We start from the raw sequence: 20,530 nt of genomic DNA on the forward strand, positions 1-20,530 counted from the left end.
TGTTTGTTCTTTCGCTATGATGTTACAAATTGTAAATTACACAACAGTCAATTTCAAGCAAAGTTTGTAATGGCAAGTTTTCACATGTCTGTGCAGTTTTGGTTTGTATTTTTTTGTTACTATTTTTTTGTAAACATATCAGAAAATGGTAAATGGAAATTGTGACAGATTTGAAGTACCTGACATGGTTTCAGAAAACCCCTCTTTCTATTGCAGGTTAAATCAACCCTTGTTCTTGAGAGTCCTCAGTCGTGCACCTTTGTCAAAATTGACCGTGTGCATTTAGACATTTACCTCCAGATCTGTCAAGTATGGCCCTGCTGAAGGGCAGTGGCCCCTGAGGAAAAACAGTCCTCAGGCAGAATCTCTGCTGTGACAAACTGCTGAGAGTGGTACCACAGAAACTATGCAAGCAGGTTTCACGCTCCTGAAGTAAACATGATGAAAACAGAGTCTTCAGGAGAAAGATCCACCCTCCGAAGTGCCTCTCCTCACAGAAATGCTTACAGAACTGAGTTCCAGGCACTGAAAAGCACCTTTGACAAACCGAAATCAGATGGAGACCAAAAAGCGAAAGAGGAAGGAGAGGCCTCACAGAGCAGAGGAAGGAAGTATGGCTCAAATGTCAATAGGATCAAGAACTTATTTATGCAGATGGGCATGGAGCCCACTGAAAGTGCTGGAGTTACCCCTAAAACCAGGGGAAAAGGTGGCCCTCCATCACCTCAAAGACGAATTAGGCCCAAAGAATTTGTGGAAAAAGCAGATGGTTCAATCGTAAAGTTGGAATCGTCCGTCTCTGAAAGGATTAGTAGATTTGACACTCTCCATGATGGTCCTTCGTATTCCAAGTTCACTGAAACTCGGAAGATGTTTGAGCGAAATGCTCATGAAACAGGACATTCAAATCGCTATTCCCCAAAGAAAGAGAAAATCATTTCTAATGACCTTCCGGATGAGTGGTGCAGCTCCAAGTCTCACAGAGGCAGCACTGATTCACTGGACAGTCTTAGCCCAAGGACAGAGACTGTCTCTCCAACTGTGAGTCAGCTCAGTGCAGTTTTTGAAAACACTGACTCACACAGTGTAATAGTAGAAAAGTCTGAAAACAACGAAGAGTACTCTGTAACTGGTCACTATCCACTAAACCTGTCATCTACCGTCACAAACATCCCCTCCCCAGTTGCAAACCTTGAGGGTTTCAGTCCTTTGAAGGAGGCCAGCACGTGGTCTCCCCCAGCCAAACAGAGTACAGGCGTGATGGCTGTTGAGAACTCTCAGCAGACTAACACGCCTTCGACACCAAGACAGAAGGTGTCCACAGGCACTTCGGCGAGTTCAAAAATAACTGAAGAAATAAAAAAGAGCACAGAGGCAAATGCTGATTCTGTTGAGCGTTCTGCAGCAGGTCAGCGGGATTTGGTTGGCGTGCTTGACAGCGAAAGATCTGTGGACAGCTGTGCTGGGAGTAAGTCAAAAACAGAGGCAGGAGTTTTGGTGCAACAGAAGGAACGGTCAGAACATGCAGAAGGTATCTTTGATCAGCCTGAAGCTGCAGAGTTAACAAGAAATGTAGCTTCAGGTGGTGATTTTGCCACAGATGCAATTTCAGATGCTACCGAGTCCCATTATGATGAGGAAAGTGAAAAAGATGGACATGAAGATGTGAATAACTTTCAGAGTTCCCATGTGTACATGCATTCTGACTACAATGTGTATCGGGTACGATCCAGGTATAATTCAGACTGGGGAGAGACAGGTACAGAACAGGATGATCTAGATGACAGTGATGAAAATAACTGTTATGAACCTGATATGGAATATTCTGAAATTAATGGATTGCCAGATGAAGATGAAATCCCAGCCAACAGAAAAATACAGTTTAGCCGGGCTCCAATTAAGGTAAAATTTCTTATGTTCCTTTTTTTTTTTTTTTTTTTTTACAGTTTGGTTTGTTTTTAAATGCAGCTTTATTTGAAGGTGATTTTGACATTTGATCTTGTCTCCAAAAAGATTTCTGAGGATCTTTTCATACATGTTTTTATTGCAGTCAGTGAACATAAATGAAGTAAGGCAGCAGAGCTGTGATGTGCTCGTGTAATTTCCTAGATTTCTTGGTGATTGACTAAACCAGCAGAATTTGAGAATGACAGCTGGGCTTGTGAAGTTCAAGAATTTTACCATGCGTGTTTTGACTTCTGTGGCTGCACTGTAACCACATTGTGAAATGTTAGTGTGGGTATTTGGTGACTTTTGTGCTCCTTGTTTGATTTCATTTGAAATCACAGCTTCTTGAGATTGAAAGACTTTTCCTCAGCTCTCAGCAGATTCTTAAAGTACCTGTATTTAAAGACTGTGTCCTGAGGTACAGTGTGATTCTGTAGCAGAGGGATTGTTAATATTACACATCCCAATGAGTGCCATCTTTTGTAGTAGCGCTGTCACTTATTTAAAACTTTTAAAGCATTTGTGTATATGTAGAGAGTATATCTTAATGCTACACAGGGGTGAAGTCAGTTGACTGAAATACCTAGTGGAAGGTGTGTTTTTTGCAGAGCTGTTATGGTTTGGTTTGAATTACCTTGAAATTAGCACTAATTATGTCGTTTCCAGTATTTTTCAGTTCAGAAAGGAATAACTGGTTAACAGCTTGTTACGTTTTGTTGTACCAGTTTTTCACTGCCGAATATCAGGGTTAAATACAAAAGTATTTTTCTTCCAAGTTGGTTTTAGTGCATATGTGTGATGGTTTGACTCTGGCTGGAGATGCCAAATCTCTAATGGACAATTCAAAACCATAGCAATTGTTGCAGAAATGAAGTTGACTGTTTTCCTTGTGTGATTTTAGCAGTGAAAATTACTAAGTGAATGAATAGAAGTGCCAGTATTAAACTCAAAGTAATGTGATTTACAAAATCTCCCTGTGGTTTGAAGTAGGGTGGCATGTATATTGTAATATGAAGTTTTCATCTGAATAAAGCAACCAGGTTTTCCTATCTGTTTATCATGGGGTGGAGGGAAAAGAACTGTCTTTCTTCATGCTTTGAAAAGATCATTCTTACACTGAAAGAAAATATTCCATTACAAGATAATGTATTTTTCTTATATTTTTAGTTTGTTAGTGTTCTATTCAGGCTTGCATCATGAACTAAAAATTCTAAGTATTTCTGTTCCCTCTTGATTGTTCCTATAATTAAAGTACCTGGTTTTCTTGAATTCTCAGGGGGAGGTGAAGTGGGGAAAACTTTGATTACAGAGGAAGTTGTCCCCTCCACTGCTTTCCTGCTCAAGCTAATAGACAAGATGTACTAATAGACACGATGATGTTCTCTCTTCTGAAAGACCTACCCATTGTTCGTGATGGTTCCAACAGATGAGAATCCAGAAAGTGACTCCACTGATTTTATTCTTGGGATGGTCAGGTTTCTCCGCTGTTTCTGAAAGAGATAATAGTGACATTTTTACTTCAGTGGTTTGCTGTTGTCTGTCTGAATCATGCTGTCATGCCAAGTGCTCTAAAGGTATTTTCTCAATTATTTATATTTTTTTTCAAGTTTTTCATGCTATATTCCTTTCAGATTACATGTTGTGCAGTAATAATAACAGTCCATCAGGAAAAGACTCAAAAAGTAATTTTTGTAAATAATTAAAAGAGCACATTTGTCATGGGTTTAAGCATAAAGCACTCTTAACAAGCTTATCCAAAGTAAAAGAATCATTGCTTTAATTATTCTAGCATCTTTATTGTAGATGGTAATAAAAAAGAATAAAAACTGTGCTAGGAGAGAACAGTGTGAAGGAGACTCTGGGAGGTTTGGGAGATCCCCTGCTTTTTGTCCTGGGTGCCTCCAGTTCATGCAATCTGTTAGTCATGTGGGGAAGCAGAAGTGAGACGTGGAAGGCTGGCCTTAGCAGGAGGAACTGCAGCACAAGTTGTGGAAAATGAAAAGCTGCCTCTGCAGCGGTGCTGCCTTCTGGCCGCAGTTCCCTTGGAGTGTGAACCAGGGCAGGGCATCGGGTCAGTGCCCGGCCACGCCGCTGGAGAATCCCCTGGAGGCTCCTTGTACAAGGCCCTGGGTCTCTGGGCTCCTGCTCCCCTTCTCCGATAGCCCGTGGGCAGGCTGCTCTGAGGCTGGGAAGGGCTCTGGCAGGAGGGTCTGTGCACTACAGCTATCATTGAGCAGTGCCGGCGGCCAGGGGGACTTGTGCTCTGTGCCCTCGCTCAGTGCCAGCAGATGAACTCACCCAGTCACTCACTCCCTGTGCCCATCTGTTCCCGGGGATGTTGCTTCTGACTGAATACACAGCAACTGTGTAAGGATTTTTCTGTTCGACACAATTTTGTGTGTTAGCATGACTGGTTTCATTAATACTTAGCTAAACATCATCTCATGCATGGCATGATTGCAAGAGAGGAAAATACAAAGCAATATAGAAGTATTTTCTGAACTGTTGGAAACTGATCTGTCTTTATGAAAATGATGGAATTTGTATTCAGCTATTCTGCTAGATAGTGGTGTGCAAAGTCCAACCCAAACTCCAGATGTTTAGCGTTGATTTCAGTATTGTACCTTCACTCTCCTCCTACAGGAGAAGTCTAAAATAATTAACAAAGTTGGTGTTTGAATGTGTGAACTGGAATCAGTGGGTAGTTATTGCTGTAAAGTTGTTACTTGAAGATTTCAGCAGGCTTAGGTAAACATCTTTGGACTATTTTTCTATGTGCTTTCTTCAGGCAGACATGTAAGATATTTTTGTGTTGCTTTAAGGGAAGTACTGAGGGATATGAGAAGCAGTGAAGTATAGGCAGAAGGATAAATAAATAAAATCTTACCAAAATGATAAAGTCTGAATTCTGCTTGTCTCCCAAGATGGAAAAAGACTCAGTTATTGAGAAACTCATATCAAGAGGAAGACTCAAATCAACGCATACAGGAAATTCTACTGTGTTACAGCCTGTAATTTTGCTGTCACAGATTCCATGCTCCATGGGCCATTTGCTCTGCTTTAGGATTATGGAATATATTTGCTGATTTCATCTCAGTTGAAAGTCCCTTTAGGAGCAGGTGACTGCCTGGAGGCCAGTGCAGGCTTGGAGAGTTTCTAGGTATTTGGAGTGTGGTATTGCTGACGTGAGGAGTGTGTCTCTGGGAGCTTAAATCAACTTGGTGCTGTTAATAAAATGGAGCGCAAAAAGGGCCCAGGAGTGGCACTGGGCAGGAGTATGTTGCTAAACAAGGGATGTGAACATTTCTGTAGCTGTTCATATGACTGTTTATGTAGTGATATAGAGGCCTTTATCAGCACTGGCCTGCTCTTGTGTTGAGGTATTGTGTTTGTGCTCAGGGATGGAACTGAAGTTCTCCAGGGCAAGTGTACAAGGTGAAAAAGTTAAGTAAATGGGATAAGGAAAAACATACCCTGGTTTTTCCAGGGATACTTTTCTACCAAAGAAGAAAAACAACACCCCCTTCAACACACCACTCACTAATTTATTGGTCTTTCATTGGTTTTGCAGGGTGTCCTGAGGTTTGGGTTAGGTACTGCTTCCCAGACACGGTGGGCTAATTGGGCAAGATTTGCCTGGAATGCATAATTCATTAGCTCGTGTCTTTCCACACACTAGCAAATGGAAATGTATTAATTCTCCAAATCATAAGTTGCTTTTTGAGCTGTGCTTCCTCCATCTTGGGTAGAATTAGGATGAAGAGAAATGTTCACCTTTTCTCTTTCCAAGCCCATAGCTGCCCTGATAGCTGATGGCTGCATCTTCAGTTAGTACCTGATTTCTGGCACCAGCTACACGTTAAACCATTTAAAGCTGTTAACAGCAATTTGTGTCTCATGCTGAGCCTCCTTTTGCAACCTTCTGCTCCACTGACTCTGTCCTACCAGCCAAGGGGTTGGGTATTATGTGGTCAGACCGTATGGCAGACAGCAGGGGACTTGTGGTGCCGTGAGGGGGTTTGGCCCAAGCTGCTGCTGCAATTTTTAGCATTCTCTAAGGCTTCCTTAGGGTGCAGTGGTGAAGGGACACCTCTGCAGACCTCTCTTGAGTTTTGGTGGTAGGTGGGAGAGAAGGTAATACGAAAAGAAGTTATCTAGCAGATGGCTCTTCCGTCCTTCTGCTAATTCCATATGAAGAGAATGTAATCACTAGTGCCCGTGCCTCCTATTGTGCTTCCTCTCTTTTGTCACTCAGCATGACTGAATTTTATGCCCCACAATACTTCAGTTTTCCAGATCATGTCTTGTTCAAATGGTCTTCTGGAATTGGAACTTGTACTCTCTCCCTTTCTTGCCTTTGAAAAAAATTTACAAGTGCTGTGATTATAGTTTAGCGTGGAACATAAATGAAATTTGTATTTAACAGTTGCTTTGAAATTTTTTATGAACTAAAGTTTTTTAAAAGCTTTTCCTAAAAATAATTTAAAGGAATGAGTCTTTCTTTCAGTTATTCCTCACTTCAGAGGGGACCTGAAAGATCATTTAGTTCCAGCTCCCCAGCCACGGGCAGGGACTCCTTCCACTAGACCAGGTTGCTCAGCTCCATCCAATCTGACCTTGAACATTTCCAGGGATGGGTGAACCAAAGCTTCTCTGACCAACATGCTCCAGTGTCTTATCACGCTCACAATAAAGAATCTTTCCCTAATATGTAATTTAAACCCGGCTTTTTTCAGTTTGAAACTATTATCCCTTGTCCTGTCACTACAAGCCCTTATAAAATGACTCTCTTCTAGACTCCCATTGGCTACTGAAAGGCTGCAATTTGGTCACACCAAAATCTTCTCTTTTCCAAGCTGAACAATCCCAATTATCTCTTCCTTTTTTTTCATAGGAAAGGTACTCCATCACTCTCATCAACTTAGTGGCCCTGCTCTGAACTTGCTCCAACAGGTCCATGTCCTTCCTGAGCTGGTACCCCAGAGCAGGGTGCTGTGTTCCAGGTGGGGTCTCTGTCACCAGAGCAGAGCAGAGGGGCAAAACCTCCCTGCCCTGCTGCCCACACTGCTTTTGGTGCAGCCCAGGACATGTTTGGCTCTCTGGGCTATGAGTGCGCATGGCTGGGTCATGTCCTACCTCTCATCCACCAGCATCCCCAGGTCCTTCTCCACAGGGCTGCTCGTGATCTCTTCGTTCCCCCAGCCTATACTGATACTAGGGATTGCCCCAACAAAATGCATTCAGGAATGTAAATAGTGGCAGAAAAAGAATCTGAAACAATCTAGCACTAATTACGTTGGAAATATTTAAATTATCGTTATTCTTTATGTAATATCCATCATAATAAAGTATGGTGAAAATATTTTCAATATTTAGTGTGAAAAAGAAGTACTTCTTTGCCTGATGTAATGCTCAGTATTGTACTTATCTGATGAACTATTTTGTTTATAGGGATCATAAGAGAAGGTTACACAAGCGCTTATACAGTCCAAACTTGTCATTTCTATGTGTTTTTTTCCTTAAATTAATACAGAGTTGGACTTTGATGATCTCCACATTTTCCACCCCCAGTGAGCCTGTGATTCTATAAATAAAGTGTCACAGTGTGTGTTGGGACACTTGTTGTTTGAGGCCAATATGGAAGACAGGAATTGCAGAAAGATCCTGAGGCTTTGTTAGATTTGAAATGGTTATGAAATCTGAGAAATTAATTCACTTTTTGAATGCGTTAATTATGAAAGCTTACAAATAAAAAAAAAAAGATGCATAGCTCTTTCTGAAATCTCTAAAGAATATTTTGTTTTCCCTTAATTTGGTTTACTACTTCAGCTCCTGTGTCTATATAGAAGCCTGGGAGATAAGAGAACTAATACGTATCCTCAAACACTGATAACCAGATAGCTGTGGAGCCAACCAAGGATTGTTGGTAATAACATTCTGTGAGAAAGATAAGGATGTTTCTGAAGAAGGGACCATACAGAGCACTTTGCTGAGACTAATGTTCTTGTTTGGGCTCCTGGAGATAAGCACAACACTGTACAGCACAAATGCAGGAATAGAGTTGAGAATTGGACCTGAAATGTTGACCAAAGACCGCCCCAGTGATCAAGACTGGTCATCATAAAGACCACCAATGACTGGTAAAGACCTCCAACCCTTTTCCAGAAAGATCTAGAAGATCAGACTGCCCATGATAGCTAATTGCCATAGAAAGTGAGAAATGCATCTTCAGGTTGGGCATAATTTACTGATAAGATTTTGTAAGCCCTTTCAGACTCCCTGACATTTGTTGTTCCTTTGACCATGAGTATCTCTGAATCTTGGGTGCTCCCTTCCCCATAAGGGTGGGATGCCAATAGTCCCTGCTTTGTTTACAATGTTAGGAGTGGATGGCAGTTTTGGCTAAAGCATGAAACTAAGTATTAGGTAGGCTTAGTCTCTGACTCCTGTAGTGTTGAATGTGTCACTGAATTTTATGCTCGTATTCAAATTTCATAAAATGGGCACCAAGTTGGTAATTAATTTCATTCATCTCGATGTGTGAAGTAGTTTGGCATGCAGAGCTTGGCTGGGTGACTTGGAACATGTCTGTTCTGCCACATAAAATGAACTTATACTTTTTTCCAGGTATTGTCAAGTATGGGGAATTCTACTGACTTTAATAATCAAGTGTGTTTTACTGCAAGGATTGTCCTGCTAATGTGGATCATTTGTAAAAAAAATAACAGTGTAAAAAGCCAGGTTCTTTGCTTGGGTAATATGCTCTTATGAAAGGCAGAACCTTTTATATGTATGTGTCAAGGAAAAGAATGAGAAGTAAATATTAGGGATTCAGAGATTGGAAGCCCTGAGATAACAGTGTAGGGATAAAGCATTTCAGAAGTTACTATTTTGATTCAGTCACTGTGGTGAATAAAGATCCCTCATTACTGCTGTGTAATTTTATACCTTCACTGATGAATGTTTTGCACACAATTTCAGGTGCAAAAAGGTTTTCTTGTATCAAGTATACATGGAATTATTGGACTACAGTAAATGGAATAAAGTTATTTCCCTGTTACAATATGCTGTGACATCTTTAACTCTTATGTAAGTTATAATTTCACTACTGATTCTAGGGATCAGCAATTCCTTGGTGCAGTGTTCACACACGTAGTTCTTGAACTAAAAACAAATGTTGCTTAAAAACTGGGTTTCATAAGTGTTGAGGTCATTCTAGAAGAACTGTGTGTAGAAACAGAATTTGGATTAATTTGCATCAGAGGTTTATGTGGTTTAGATTGAAAGGGGTTTCCAAGTAAAGGTTTTGAATTTCAGAAATGCAGATTGAGAAAGCTGTAGGGAGATGGTTTGAAATTAGCTGAACCAAAGAGCAAAGGGAACTCTTTGATTCAGAATTAGAAAAAGTGCGTAGGATTTTCATCCCAAGAAAAAGCAGACTACACAAGCAGAATGATTGCAGACCTAATCAGAAGAGAAGCCAGCCAAAGAGAAGATCATAAGTTAGCCAAGAACTTGGAAGGAGTGGCAAAAGTGGTTGTTGAAAAGATGAAGAATGTCATAGAGTTCAAAAGTGTTAAATGTGACTAAGAAGTTGCCAGGAGTCAAGCTGAGTTTGACCTTGTAAAGGAAAATAGTCCAAGTACTGAAAAGCTATTCATCCATTAAAAATTCAACAAGAAGGGAAGGTGGGTGTTACACAGTGAGTATGAAGTTATGGTCAGAGTTATCACCCCCAGTTTATCGTGGAAATTCATATAGTGAAATGAAGAAGAAACCTACAGGTTCCTAGTGCTCAGGTTTGTATGGAGCTGGGTAAAAGAAACTGTGTTTTAGAAAATCTTGTAGCAAATATTTCAAAACTAAAAGAGCACTATCAAAGTAGAGATGGTATTTAACTGCAGAAGGGCAAATTTAATAGCTGTTTTTCAGAGACTAGAAAAAAGGTGGTTCTGGCTGCCTGAAAATTATTAGTATTTTTTCCCCATAGCAAAGCAATAGAGAACATTTTTTAAAGAATCAAAGGCAGAGACGCAAATGGAATACATGTAAATGGATTTATCAGAGGTAGTATATGCCAGACTAAATTAGGATCTGCCTTTGATAAGATAAAAGACCTTGTTAAAATTTTCAGTAGTTCTGTCTGAGGAAGCTGGAGCACACTAATGACACTTGCTTTTGACAGAAAGTGGGGAAGCCTTATCATTGCATAGGATTATAGTAAAATATGGGTGACGGGGAGGACTTGAGTAGTGGGGATGAATTTATGAGCTAAGAATTTCACAGTAAACTACTGACTCATTTGTAGGGGATGACAGCTAAGGAGAAATCCACTCTGACTTGCTACTGCAGAATGACCATGATGTGATCCAATGTGAGGAAGGCAAATGGCATTCTAGATAATATGAAGCAAAATATTTTGGAAGCAGGAGGGAATCATGGGTGTCATTTTATAATAACTCGCCAAGGAGGCTTCATCTGGACCATGTCTGATGGATTCTGCCTGAGGCAAGTGGGTTTGCAGGAAGAACTATAGCAACTTGATGCTCTTATGTGTCTTTTGCTTGGTTAATTCTATCATAAAGTAGGGGCCTGAAGAATGTATGTTGCTCACTGAGTGATGCACAAGGCTTGAAAAGGACCCTTTTGCATTTCTGCATTCAAAAGAAAAGGCACCTAAAAACTAAGGGGCAACATTCCACTTTTAAGATGAAATTGAATGTTTTCCAACTAAGATTAAAGAATTTTAGTGGCAGGCACTCTTCCTACATTCCTGATAGACTACTGTGTTGTCTAGTAGTGTCTGTTAATTTTTCAAAGTGTTGTAATTACCTTTAGCTCTGTTGAATTTGAAGGCCACAAATAATCTATTACAAAGAGTACCAGACATTCCTGTAATTAAATGCTACAAAGCAATGGATGTTATTCCGTGGTGTTATTTTTCATATAGAGAGTGGTTTTATATAGAGAGTGTTCTATTGGGAGAAGCTAATTTTGCTTGAACTATTTATGAGAGTTGGTTCAGGATAGCCATCAGACCACTCAGATAATTCCATATGATAAAGTTAGTAGAAGGTGTGAATGCAGAATTTATCTCCAAGACCTGTATGCCTTGTGCTATTATACTTAAAGCTGCATTTCTTAGTCTGTGCACATCTGTGACTTCTGATGTTCCGCTCTGTGATTTCCATCTGCCTTAATATTCAGTGAATAATCTCAAGGGCATACATAAGATACTGGTTCACATTGAAAGGATATCTTCCAGTATTCTGTCTCTGCTGCCTGTGAACCTAGGGACTTCCATGTGATAAAATCTCTGAATTTCACATTAGTTATTTGAAAGCAATAAACTATAGAGGCTTTTAAAAGTCATGGTATCAAACTCCTCTCTAATTCATCTAGATCATGGCCTTTGTAATAAAGCATTAGGATTTTTTTTTTTTTTATCTAGCTTGTAATCATCTTTACATCTTTATAGGCTTGCAGTCATCTTTAAGATGGATGGTGGTATATTTAGGTACTGGCATAGTCTGGATTCCTTAAACGTGTAGAATCTGACATACCTATTAACTCTGCCTTCTAAAAAGCTCAAAGATACTTTCTCATTAATGTTGGCTTGAGTGATTGCCCAGTAGATTTCATTGTGCATGGACTGCTTAAATAGAATACTCAAAATATGTTAGTGTTATATTTTTCTGCGAGGGCAAACCAGAGAGAACTCATTAATCCAGAGGTTTAGAGCACTCATGAAAAAAGCTGGTGATTTACCAGTGTGGCAAAGTGCACTAACATAAATGAGAATGTTTCAGTATGACATCTGATAGGAAGAAGCTACCAGACCATGTAGCTCTTTATTCCCCTTTTCCCAGCCATTTTCCTCTGAAGTAGTTGCTCAGTTTTATCTCTCTTAATTGTGTGGGTTGACTAAAAATTGCTTCCTTGATGTTTTGCACATCTCTTTCATGTTAATATTTAAGTTGGGGGGGGCTCTTTTTTTCATCTTTTTCTTTTTTCTTTTTTTCTTTTTTTTTCTTCTCTTTGTGTATGACCAGGGAAAAATTCTCCAAGCTTAACAGCTGTGGATCCAAAATAACTGCTGAGGTTTACTGCAAGTGTATGATGCAGTCATTACCAGTAAGTCCTGACCGTTAAAAAGGAGAAGTTGTGCCTAATCAACCTCCTAACCATCTATAAAGAAATGACTGGCTTAATAGGTGAGAGGAGAACAGTGGCTATTGTCTACATTCACTTCAGCAAGGCTTTTGACATAACATTTTTTTAGAGAAGCTTGTTAAATACGGGCTAGATGAACAGACAGTGAGATAGGTTGGAAACTGGCTGAACAGAGAGGTGGGAAACCACAAACCTCATGAAGTTCAGCAGGAAGAGGTACAAAGTCCTGCACCTGGCCCCATGCACCATTATATTCTGGGGGACCATGCAGAGGGTGGATTTTCTGCAGCTTTGTAGAAAAGGCTCTGGGACGCTGGACAACATTGGAACGTGAGTCAGCCATGTGCTTGTGTAACAAGGAAGGCTCATTGTATTCTGGGCTGTGTTAGGATGGGTGCTGCCATCAGGTCGAGGGACGTGATCCCTCCTCAATACCAGAGGCCACATGTGGCGTTCTGGGCCCTATTCCAGCACAGGAGACTGGAGAAAGTCCAGTGAAGGCCCATTAAGATGATTACAGGTCGGGAGCATCTCTCCTGTGAGGAAAGGCTGAGAGGACTTGGAACTGCTGGGCCTGGAGAAGTGAAGTCTTAATGGTGGTCTCGTTAGTGTATATATACTTGAAGGGAGGGTGCAAAGAAAACAGAGCCAGGCTCTTTCCAGTTATGCCCAGTGACAGGGTGGGAACCAGCTGAAACACAGGAGGTTCCCTGTGAACATCAGGAAACTCTTTACCTGTGAGGGTGACTGAGCACTGACACAGAGATGCTGTGGGTACTCCATCTTTGGAGATACACAAAAGCTGTCTGGACATAGTCCAGGAGGGTTGGACCAGATGACCTTTTTAGATCCCTTCCAGTTTGAGCCATCATGTCATTCTGTTGCTTCATTTAGATCAGAGAAAAAATATTTTCCTAGTTGTGAAGGAAGCAGCTAAATTGCATCCAAGATAAATTCTCTTAATTTCATTATTTGAAAAATATACTAAGTGACCTCTTGTATTATTTGTCAGTTTTTAAGACTGCATGGTTTTGCAAATCCAAAGGCAGCAGTGCAGCAGCTCCAGTAGGTTTGATTGCAATAGTTAAGGATGTTTAAATCTATGTGAATATTTTAGTAAGAGTTCATTGCATAAAGCTTGAATTCTTTGTAATTACAGATACTTAAGGATTGATACTAGACTTTTAATGTTTCTTATTAATGAGAAACTAGACCCACCACTAATTGAAACAATTAAGAAAGGATTTTTAAGGTGTTTTTGGACATACTTTGTTGTATATGTAAGGAGATTGACCTAACCTTTTAAGTAACATTTAATAAGGCAAAAAATTTTTGGGAAATATTTAAACAAATATTATGAGTTTAATATTTGTGATGAAAAGGAAAAATTTTAAACTACCTATCAAAGAGAAAACTATTGAGGGGCAGTGTTCATTTGCAGCAGAGGCAAAGCTCACCAGCATTTTGCTTGTAGCAGTAGCTGAAGTCTAGAGCCTTGATTGCAATGGGAATATGATCTGAGTGCCCAGTTGAGTCCAAATACTCAAAAACTGTGATTAAACTGATAAATAATCTCACCCTGGGCTGTACACTATAAGTGAAATCTTTGAATTACTCACTTTGTGAAATGTACCAAGTTGCTGATTTTGTTTAGTGTCTCTAGTTTATCTCTCCAGTAGTGAAAGGAGAGAGGCATTTTGGTGCTCTTGTAAAGCTTAAGAACTCTCAGAAGAGCGACCAATGTGTGTGTCTGGAGATGACCAACAGCCATTTCTGAAACGAGAGGGGTTAGTGAGAAGGTTTTGAATACTCCTTTGAAAAAAGGTAATAAAAGATAGTGAATAACATAAAATGGTTTCACTCCTTTGGCTTAAAGTGTTTCTATCAAAGCAAGCCTCTTGTGTCCATATATGATTTACTTTATTCATTTTATTTTCCTAGTGCAAAGGGTCACTTGTGTCTCTAAGCCCCGAAGAATCACTGTAGTTAATCCGATCCATTAAGAGCTACAAGTTTCTGAGATGGAGAAAGCTGGATTTAGCTTGAGAATGCTGTGCTGCTGGAAGCTGAACCCATCAGTGAGAAGCTCGGTGGGGGTGGTGGGGGAGCAGTGGTGGTCTCAATGTGGTGATCCCATCACCCAGTGCCTCAGCTGGGTGATGGGGTGGGAGCAGGCTGGCTTGGGGCAGGTCAGTACCTGGCACTGTGCTCCAGCAGGGTCCTGCTCCAGCTTTCATGAGCAGGTACTTGGCAGCACTGCACTTGCAGCCTTTATGACTTAAAAAAGCCACAGGGCACGTGTTTGGCCTTTTTTTAAGAGCTAACTACTTCCTGCTGCATCAGTAGTCCTTCAGTATAGCATTATCCAAAATACACAGTTGAACTCTTTCTTCACCATTTTGCCTCACTTGACTGCCTGATGCCACCTGAGCATTGAAGAGATTTTTTGTTTTCTAGGACTACATACTTGACATTTTGCATTGCATTAAAAAATTGAAAAGACAACAAAGAAGCTTTTTTAATCATTTAGTTTATAATTTTTTCATTGTTTTATGCGGATCATGTTCATCGCTGGAGTCAAGAATTTACTGTGGTACCTTCTCCACCAAGTTTTTGTTGCAGCATTATGTGTAGATTTTGTTTATTGTATTTTATTATTTATAGTGAGTAAATAATATGTGAAATACATAGCTTCATATTCATAGAGGCTCTATGAATGCTGTTCATTCTCTGGTTCTTGTACTCTCCGCAGATTGTTCTGATCTCAGGCTTTGCTTTTGATAACTTGCTTCTTTATTGTGTGAGAGACAGCAAAATCTAGATGTGCCATATGTCCTATCACAGTTTTCCTTAAAACTGTGGCTGACACCTGAGAGGAGAAAAAGTGTTTTCTCTGGTCTGTGTAGTGTGGAGGATCTGCTTCATCAGACCAACTTATAGGCAAATCTACTGCCACCACTTTTTAGAGGCTACACTTGTACACCTAGAAAAATAAGAATTAAAAGAACAAACTTATTTGTGTATGAAGATACTTGACTAATAAAGTATTGTAGTGGTAATTCATCAAAATGTTTTGGAAGAGAAATGTTTCTCCTAAAAACTCTGTAATTTATTCTTACTTTACAAACATAATGCTCCTAAGGGTGAGGGGCTTGCTGTAACTGCAAGAATTTTTACAGTGCAGCATAAACCTGCCAGGAGGATGTAGCAAAAGTCTGTTAAAGCTGAGCATGTCATAATTTCTCTCTGGTATTAGGTATTTTTTGTTCTCTTTTAAACAAGAGTGGTACTATGGTAATGAAATACTAGATGAAATTCTTTGTCTTTTACTAGCAGTGCAATTTCAAGATACAACATTGCTTGGTGACTTGGTGAATAATGCTTGTCATTTAATGACTGGCTAGGATTACTTTGAAAATAAAGGTCAAAATTTTATATTTTATCTCACTATTTGAAAAAACCACTAGCAGTAGATGAAAAGGAGGATTATCCCTCATACCCCTTTCGGATCTCAGATTTTACCGCATTTCTAAAGTGAAAAAAATGCAATTGTGCCATAAATCACTTTTGAAACATCTTATTTTGAATGAACTGCTTCTGCTTACATTTGTATTTGTGTATTTGGTGTAAATATCAGTGTCACCATCAAAAAAAAGATATTTTTGGGACTCCTAGACATTGTACAACCCTTTGTCATGCTACTGTCAGGAACTTGATCAGTAAATTAGTTTAGTAGTACTTGTAACAGATTTCCAGGGATTACACCACCAGCTCTAATTCAGAACACTGAGCTTGCATGCAGGAATTCCTGAGTACCCCTGTACTATAGAATGCAAACTATACTTCATAAGAATGACAGGCAATGGTGCTGGAAACATTACAACATCACTGAGTCCTGTGTCATTTTCTGCACCATTTGGAATAAAGAAAAAGTGATCAGAGTGCATTTTTAACAAAACACCTGGATAGACATGATGGCAGTGACAAAGAAATGCACAGCTACTAATTTTTTTGATCTTATGGTACATTCAGCAGTGTTGAACAGAGTACACGTAAGGGAAGTTGCAAAACAGAAAGTGCTTCCTTTTCTCATGGATGTGTGGCAGCAAGTGAACTTAACAGAATGGGAAAGTTTGAAACAAACAGAACTTCAGAGAGTGGTGTAATACAGCAAAATCAGGTGACAGTGTTAAAAAACTTCTCAAATTGAGATGACTTAGGGGAATTTTTCTTGAAACTGAAAGCATAATTATGACTACTAGAAGGTGAGGCTGAACCATTGCATGAATTGCCAGTGGACTTGCCACTGCCTGTGCTAGAAGTCTAGCAGTGAGACTGTAGGATATTTTTTAGCTAAGATACTAACAACAATTGTGGGCCTTTATTCTGTGCTTTGACTTTGTTTTCCCAAAGCAACCAGCCCTGGGAGTTGTAGTCTGTGAGGCAAGGAGCCTAAAACAGTGCACTGAACATGTAGTCTGCTATCTAATTATACTAAGTACTGGTGGGATGGTCTCTTCATCCGCTTACAAGAACTGTGTCAGAAAAGGTCTGCTTCATGAACTAATGCTTTGCTGGAAATAGTTTCAGTATCTGTTAATATTCAAGGAGATGCAAAGCTGTTTTATTAGTAAAAGGAAATCACTTAAAATTCATAATTCTCAGTACATTGCATATATAACTGAAAAAAAACCTGTAGTTTTTTCTTGATGGTTTACAGCAAGTAGCACAGATTCATAGAATAGGCTGTAGAGCCTTCAGTTGAAAGCAGTTTTTTAGTTTATTACAGTCTCCTCTGTGTAATCACACCTTTAAGCTGATCAATATTATGTTTAGCTATTTGCTAGCACTTAATGAGATTTCTTATTGATCGTAGAATGCAGTGTACATGATCTCATGAAAGCTAGCAACTTCTCAGCTGTGTTGGAAATCTGCAATAACATCTTAGTAAAAACTTTAGCTGGTCCATACGATTAATAAAAGAGCGTGGAGAGGGGTAACCATCTTTGGAAGATGTGCATAGGAATGGCACTTGGACCTCCATAATTTTCTAGAAGACCATCTACCTAAGCACTGCACCATGGGTTGCATTGTGTTCTTCCATCATTTCAGTTGAATGTGGTACTGGATGATTTTGCAGGTCCTGACACTAGAAAGAACACAATTGCAAACACAGCTGTGTAGCTTAATATTTAGACATTTTCCTTTAGGCACTGAGGAGGCAGCTTTGGGATCTGAGATGTGCTGAAAGACTCGTTAAAATGAAATGGTAAGGTACTGTTAGATTTAAGAAGAGATTCTTCTGTGTAAGGGGAATTAAATTTTAACTCCCATGTAGTGGATGAGCATTACAGGCACCTGGCCTTTTATATGGCGATCGCTGCTGTCATCTTCATCTCCTGGATAGGCTTTCACAAAGAGAGTTAGATCTTTCTTGGGTTTTTGATCAAATGTGACAGTCGCCTGCCTTCAGAAAGCAGTTGTAGGCTTTGAGCCCTCAGTTAAAGAGGCATCTGTTTGCAGCTTTTACTTGGGCTTTAAGATGGAAGATGTGAGAGAGACTGTAGTACTCTACAGATTGATTCTTGACCCTAGGCAGGGCTTTGGTCAACGTTTGTGCTTACTTTGTGTAGCACCACCCCATTGCAGCTTCATTTCCCTTTGGATTTTGTGAGGGGTTTAAGAGATCCAACCTCAGATTTTGATTTAGTCTGTACATAAATATTGTGTTTTTCTTTGACCAACTGATAGGAATGTAAGTGCTTTACTGAATTGGAGTCTCCTGTTAGGGATAACATATTATTTGTGTCTCAAACCAGAATCCTCTTCTGGGTGCTTCTCCGTCTTTTTTTTTTTTGGTTGTCTCTCCCATTATGCTCTTTGAAAGTAGTGGCTGGGAGGTGAGAAAGGCTAACATTTAGCTCCACTGCTCTAAAGCAATTTCACTGTGGAGCATTCCCCCCGGGCTAGGATTGGGGGAGAAATAAATAAAACATCAGTGAATAAAGGAGCTAGAGTAGTTTTAAAACCAGGCTAACCAGGATAAACTTTCTTATTTGTGTCTTGAAGATACAGTCAGGCCCTTATCGAGGTATTCACTTCATGGCTAGAATGTCCCTGTCTGCATAATGAATATAAATGAGCACAACACATAGTAGGGAGAGAAACAGTCAGAGCAAGATGAAATAGTGCTCAGTTATGCAACACGGATTGGTGGAAGAGGGAGGAGTAGAATTGAGACCTTCAAGTTTTAATGGAAAAAGAAAACTGTTTAAAATTGAAAATTAAAAAATTAAACTACTTTTGGGGTGTCTTACAAAACTGATGAATTGATGTCACAGTACTACAGCTCAGAAGGAAAACACTACTCACTGTTTACAACATGAGCTCACATACTCAACAAGTAAATGAAGTAAAAGTGAAATCTTGGGAAAGAGCCTGGAGGTGCAGCCCCCTGTGCTGGAACCCTTGCCTCCTGCTGCGCTGCTGCTCTGTCCTGTAGCACTGTGATTTGAGAGAGCTTCTGTGTAGTCCTCAACATCTCCAGAATACCCATCCCACTTTATCGTAGCTCTTTACTACCTGTGGAAACAGGTTTCAGAAATGATCCAAAGGAAGAAAAGAGAAGAATTGTACCTCAACATGTAACTGGCTGACAAGAGTGGACTTGTTGTCAATGGTGTCTTCAGCAGAACTGAAACTGAAATTAGTATAGAGGAAGTAAAAGAACGTGACTTCAACCCATGCTTTGAGTTCCTAGTGTTTTCATGGTAGTACTTTCTTCTCTGCAGCAGTTCAATGTGGCTTGATACTTCCTTGAAAAGACTGTCTTTGATAGATGTAATTATATGCTTGACCAATAAAATTTGGCAACAAATTACAGTTCCCAGAATCTGTTCTCCTTTCATTTCTGTAACGCTATTAAGTTATGATCTGGGAACAAGAGATTTAAGAGACTGTCATGGGGAGTATGTGTATATACTGCTGCAACAGCATAAATTAGGTGTACCTGGATTAAAATTAAGTAAGACAGGTTGGTACCAAAAGCAGTCTAGTTGTAACTGTTTGGTGCCCAATAAAGGACTAATTTACTTTACAATGTAGTAATGTATTTTTTCTTATTTTATGTGTTAAATAAAATAAACCAGCAAAATTTTCCTTACTGTGCCTGTGTTTCCAAATGCTAATTGCTGATGGATAGTTACTGAATTTACTTATAATTATATACTACTCACAACAAGAGATTGTGAACTTATTTGATGCTTTACCAGAATTTTATTTATGGTAGTTCAGGGATGTAGTTTAGAAAGCTTCCAGTTTGAAGACAAAATTCCTTTCATGATTAGATTGAGTACCTGGGATCCTGCATTGCAACTAAATGCCTGCTCTCTATATATCACTGGATGCAAGTGCAGGTTTCTGGTAAGCTGGTATGAATACAGTATTTGAAGAATCAAAGATTTTTCTCTTAAATTTGGAGGTGATGGCTAGTTCACTTTTATGTTCTTCTGTAGAGGCAACTATATGCTGTTTCATGTCATTTACAGATAGTGGTCTTTTCTTTTTCCTGTAGTGGTTTAAAGCATGTTTACACAGGTCTTGTGGTGACTCTTCCTGTGCTAGCCTAAGACTGAGGGTGCTGGGACGATTGATGCAGACATGTTAAGCTGATAATTATTCCATCCCATCATGAAGCTCTTTGGACTGCCAGTCTTTTAAATGCCTTACGGGATGATAAGCTCTAGAGGGGTTTTTTTGTGCTGCTACATTCCACAGGCTTAGATTTGATTTTTTTTTTTACTTTGTTTTGCTAAATTGTGGGCAGTTTACAGAACAGTAGCATCCAGCTGTTAGTACTCTTCCCCAGTGCAGTGAATTCTCCTCAGTCAAGCTAAAAGTTTGGGGGTTGGTGTTACCTTTTATGTTTTTTTTTTCTTCTCTGTATGGATATCTTAAGAAAGTGCATTCTGTTTTGTGTTCTGTGAGTAGTTTTCAGAGGCATTATGTAATGTGGAGGATTTTGTCTTTGAATTTGCACAAGATATTTTTGCTATTATGTGGAGTTATCTTACTGCTCTATCAAACTTTTTTCTGGTACTGCAAATTAAGAAATTAGTGCACAAGAAGCATATGAAAACTTTGTGTGATATAGGACTCTCTGCACTGAGGGCAAATGTTTTTCAGTTTGTATTCTTACAGAAACCCCCTGGATTTTTGCAGTAGGTGATGGTGTTTCCAGCTGAGAAGCAGTTTACAGAATTGAGCTCTGAAAAGTATTTCAGATATTATGAGCTGGTCTTTCCTCTCTGATTTTTTCAAAAGTCTTCAGAAATGCATTTTGGAGCGCAAAAAAAGATAATGATCAGTTTCCCACAATATAGAGTAACAAAAGTCAATCCATTGTATATAA

General features: G+C 39.5%; 1 protein-coding gene across 6 annotated transcripts in view; it reads left to right on the top strand.

Moving 5' to 3' along the window:
* PPP1R9A (protein phosphatase 1 regulatory subunit 9A) overlaps window positions 1–20,530 on the top strand; it is a 136,418-nt gene that overhangs the window by 1,337 nt on the left and 114,551 nt on the right. For all 6 annotated transcript variants that reach the window (XM_033073621.2, XM_033073612.2, XM_033073627.2 and 3 more), the window contains exon 2: window positions 217–1,902. In XM_033073621.2, the coding sequence (XP_032929512.1) occupies window positions 439–1,902 (1,464 nt within the window). In that variant the 5' untranslated portion in view covers window positions 217–438. The remainder of the gene's footprint in view (window positions 1–216; window positions 1,903–20,530) is intronic.

The sequence above is a fragment of the Catharus ustulatus genome, chromosome 1 (genome assembly GCF_009819885.2).
Source record: "Catharus ustulatus isolate bCatUst1 chromosome 1, bCatUst1.pri.v2, whole genome shotgun sequence".
NCBI lineage: Eukaryota > Metazoa > Chordata > Aves > Passeriformes > Turdidae > Catharus > Catharus ustulatus.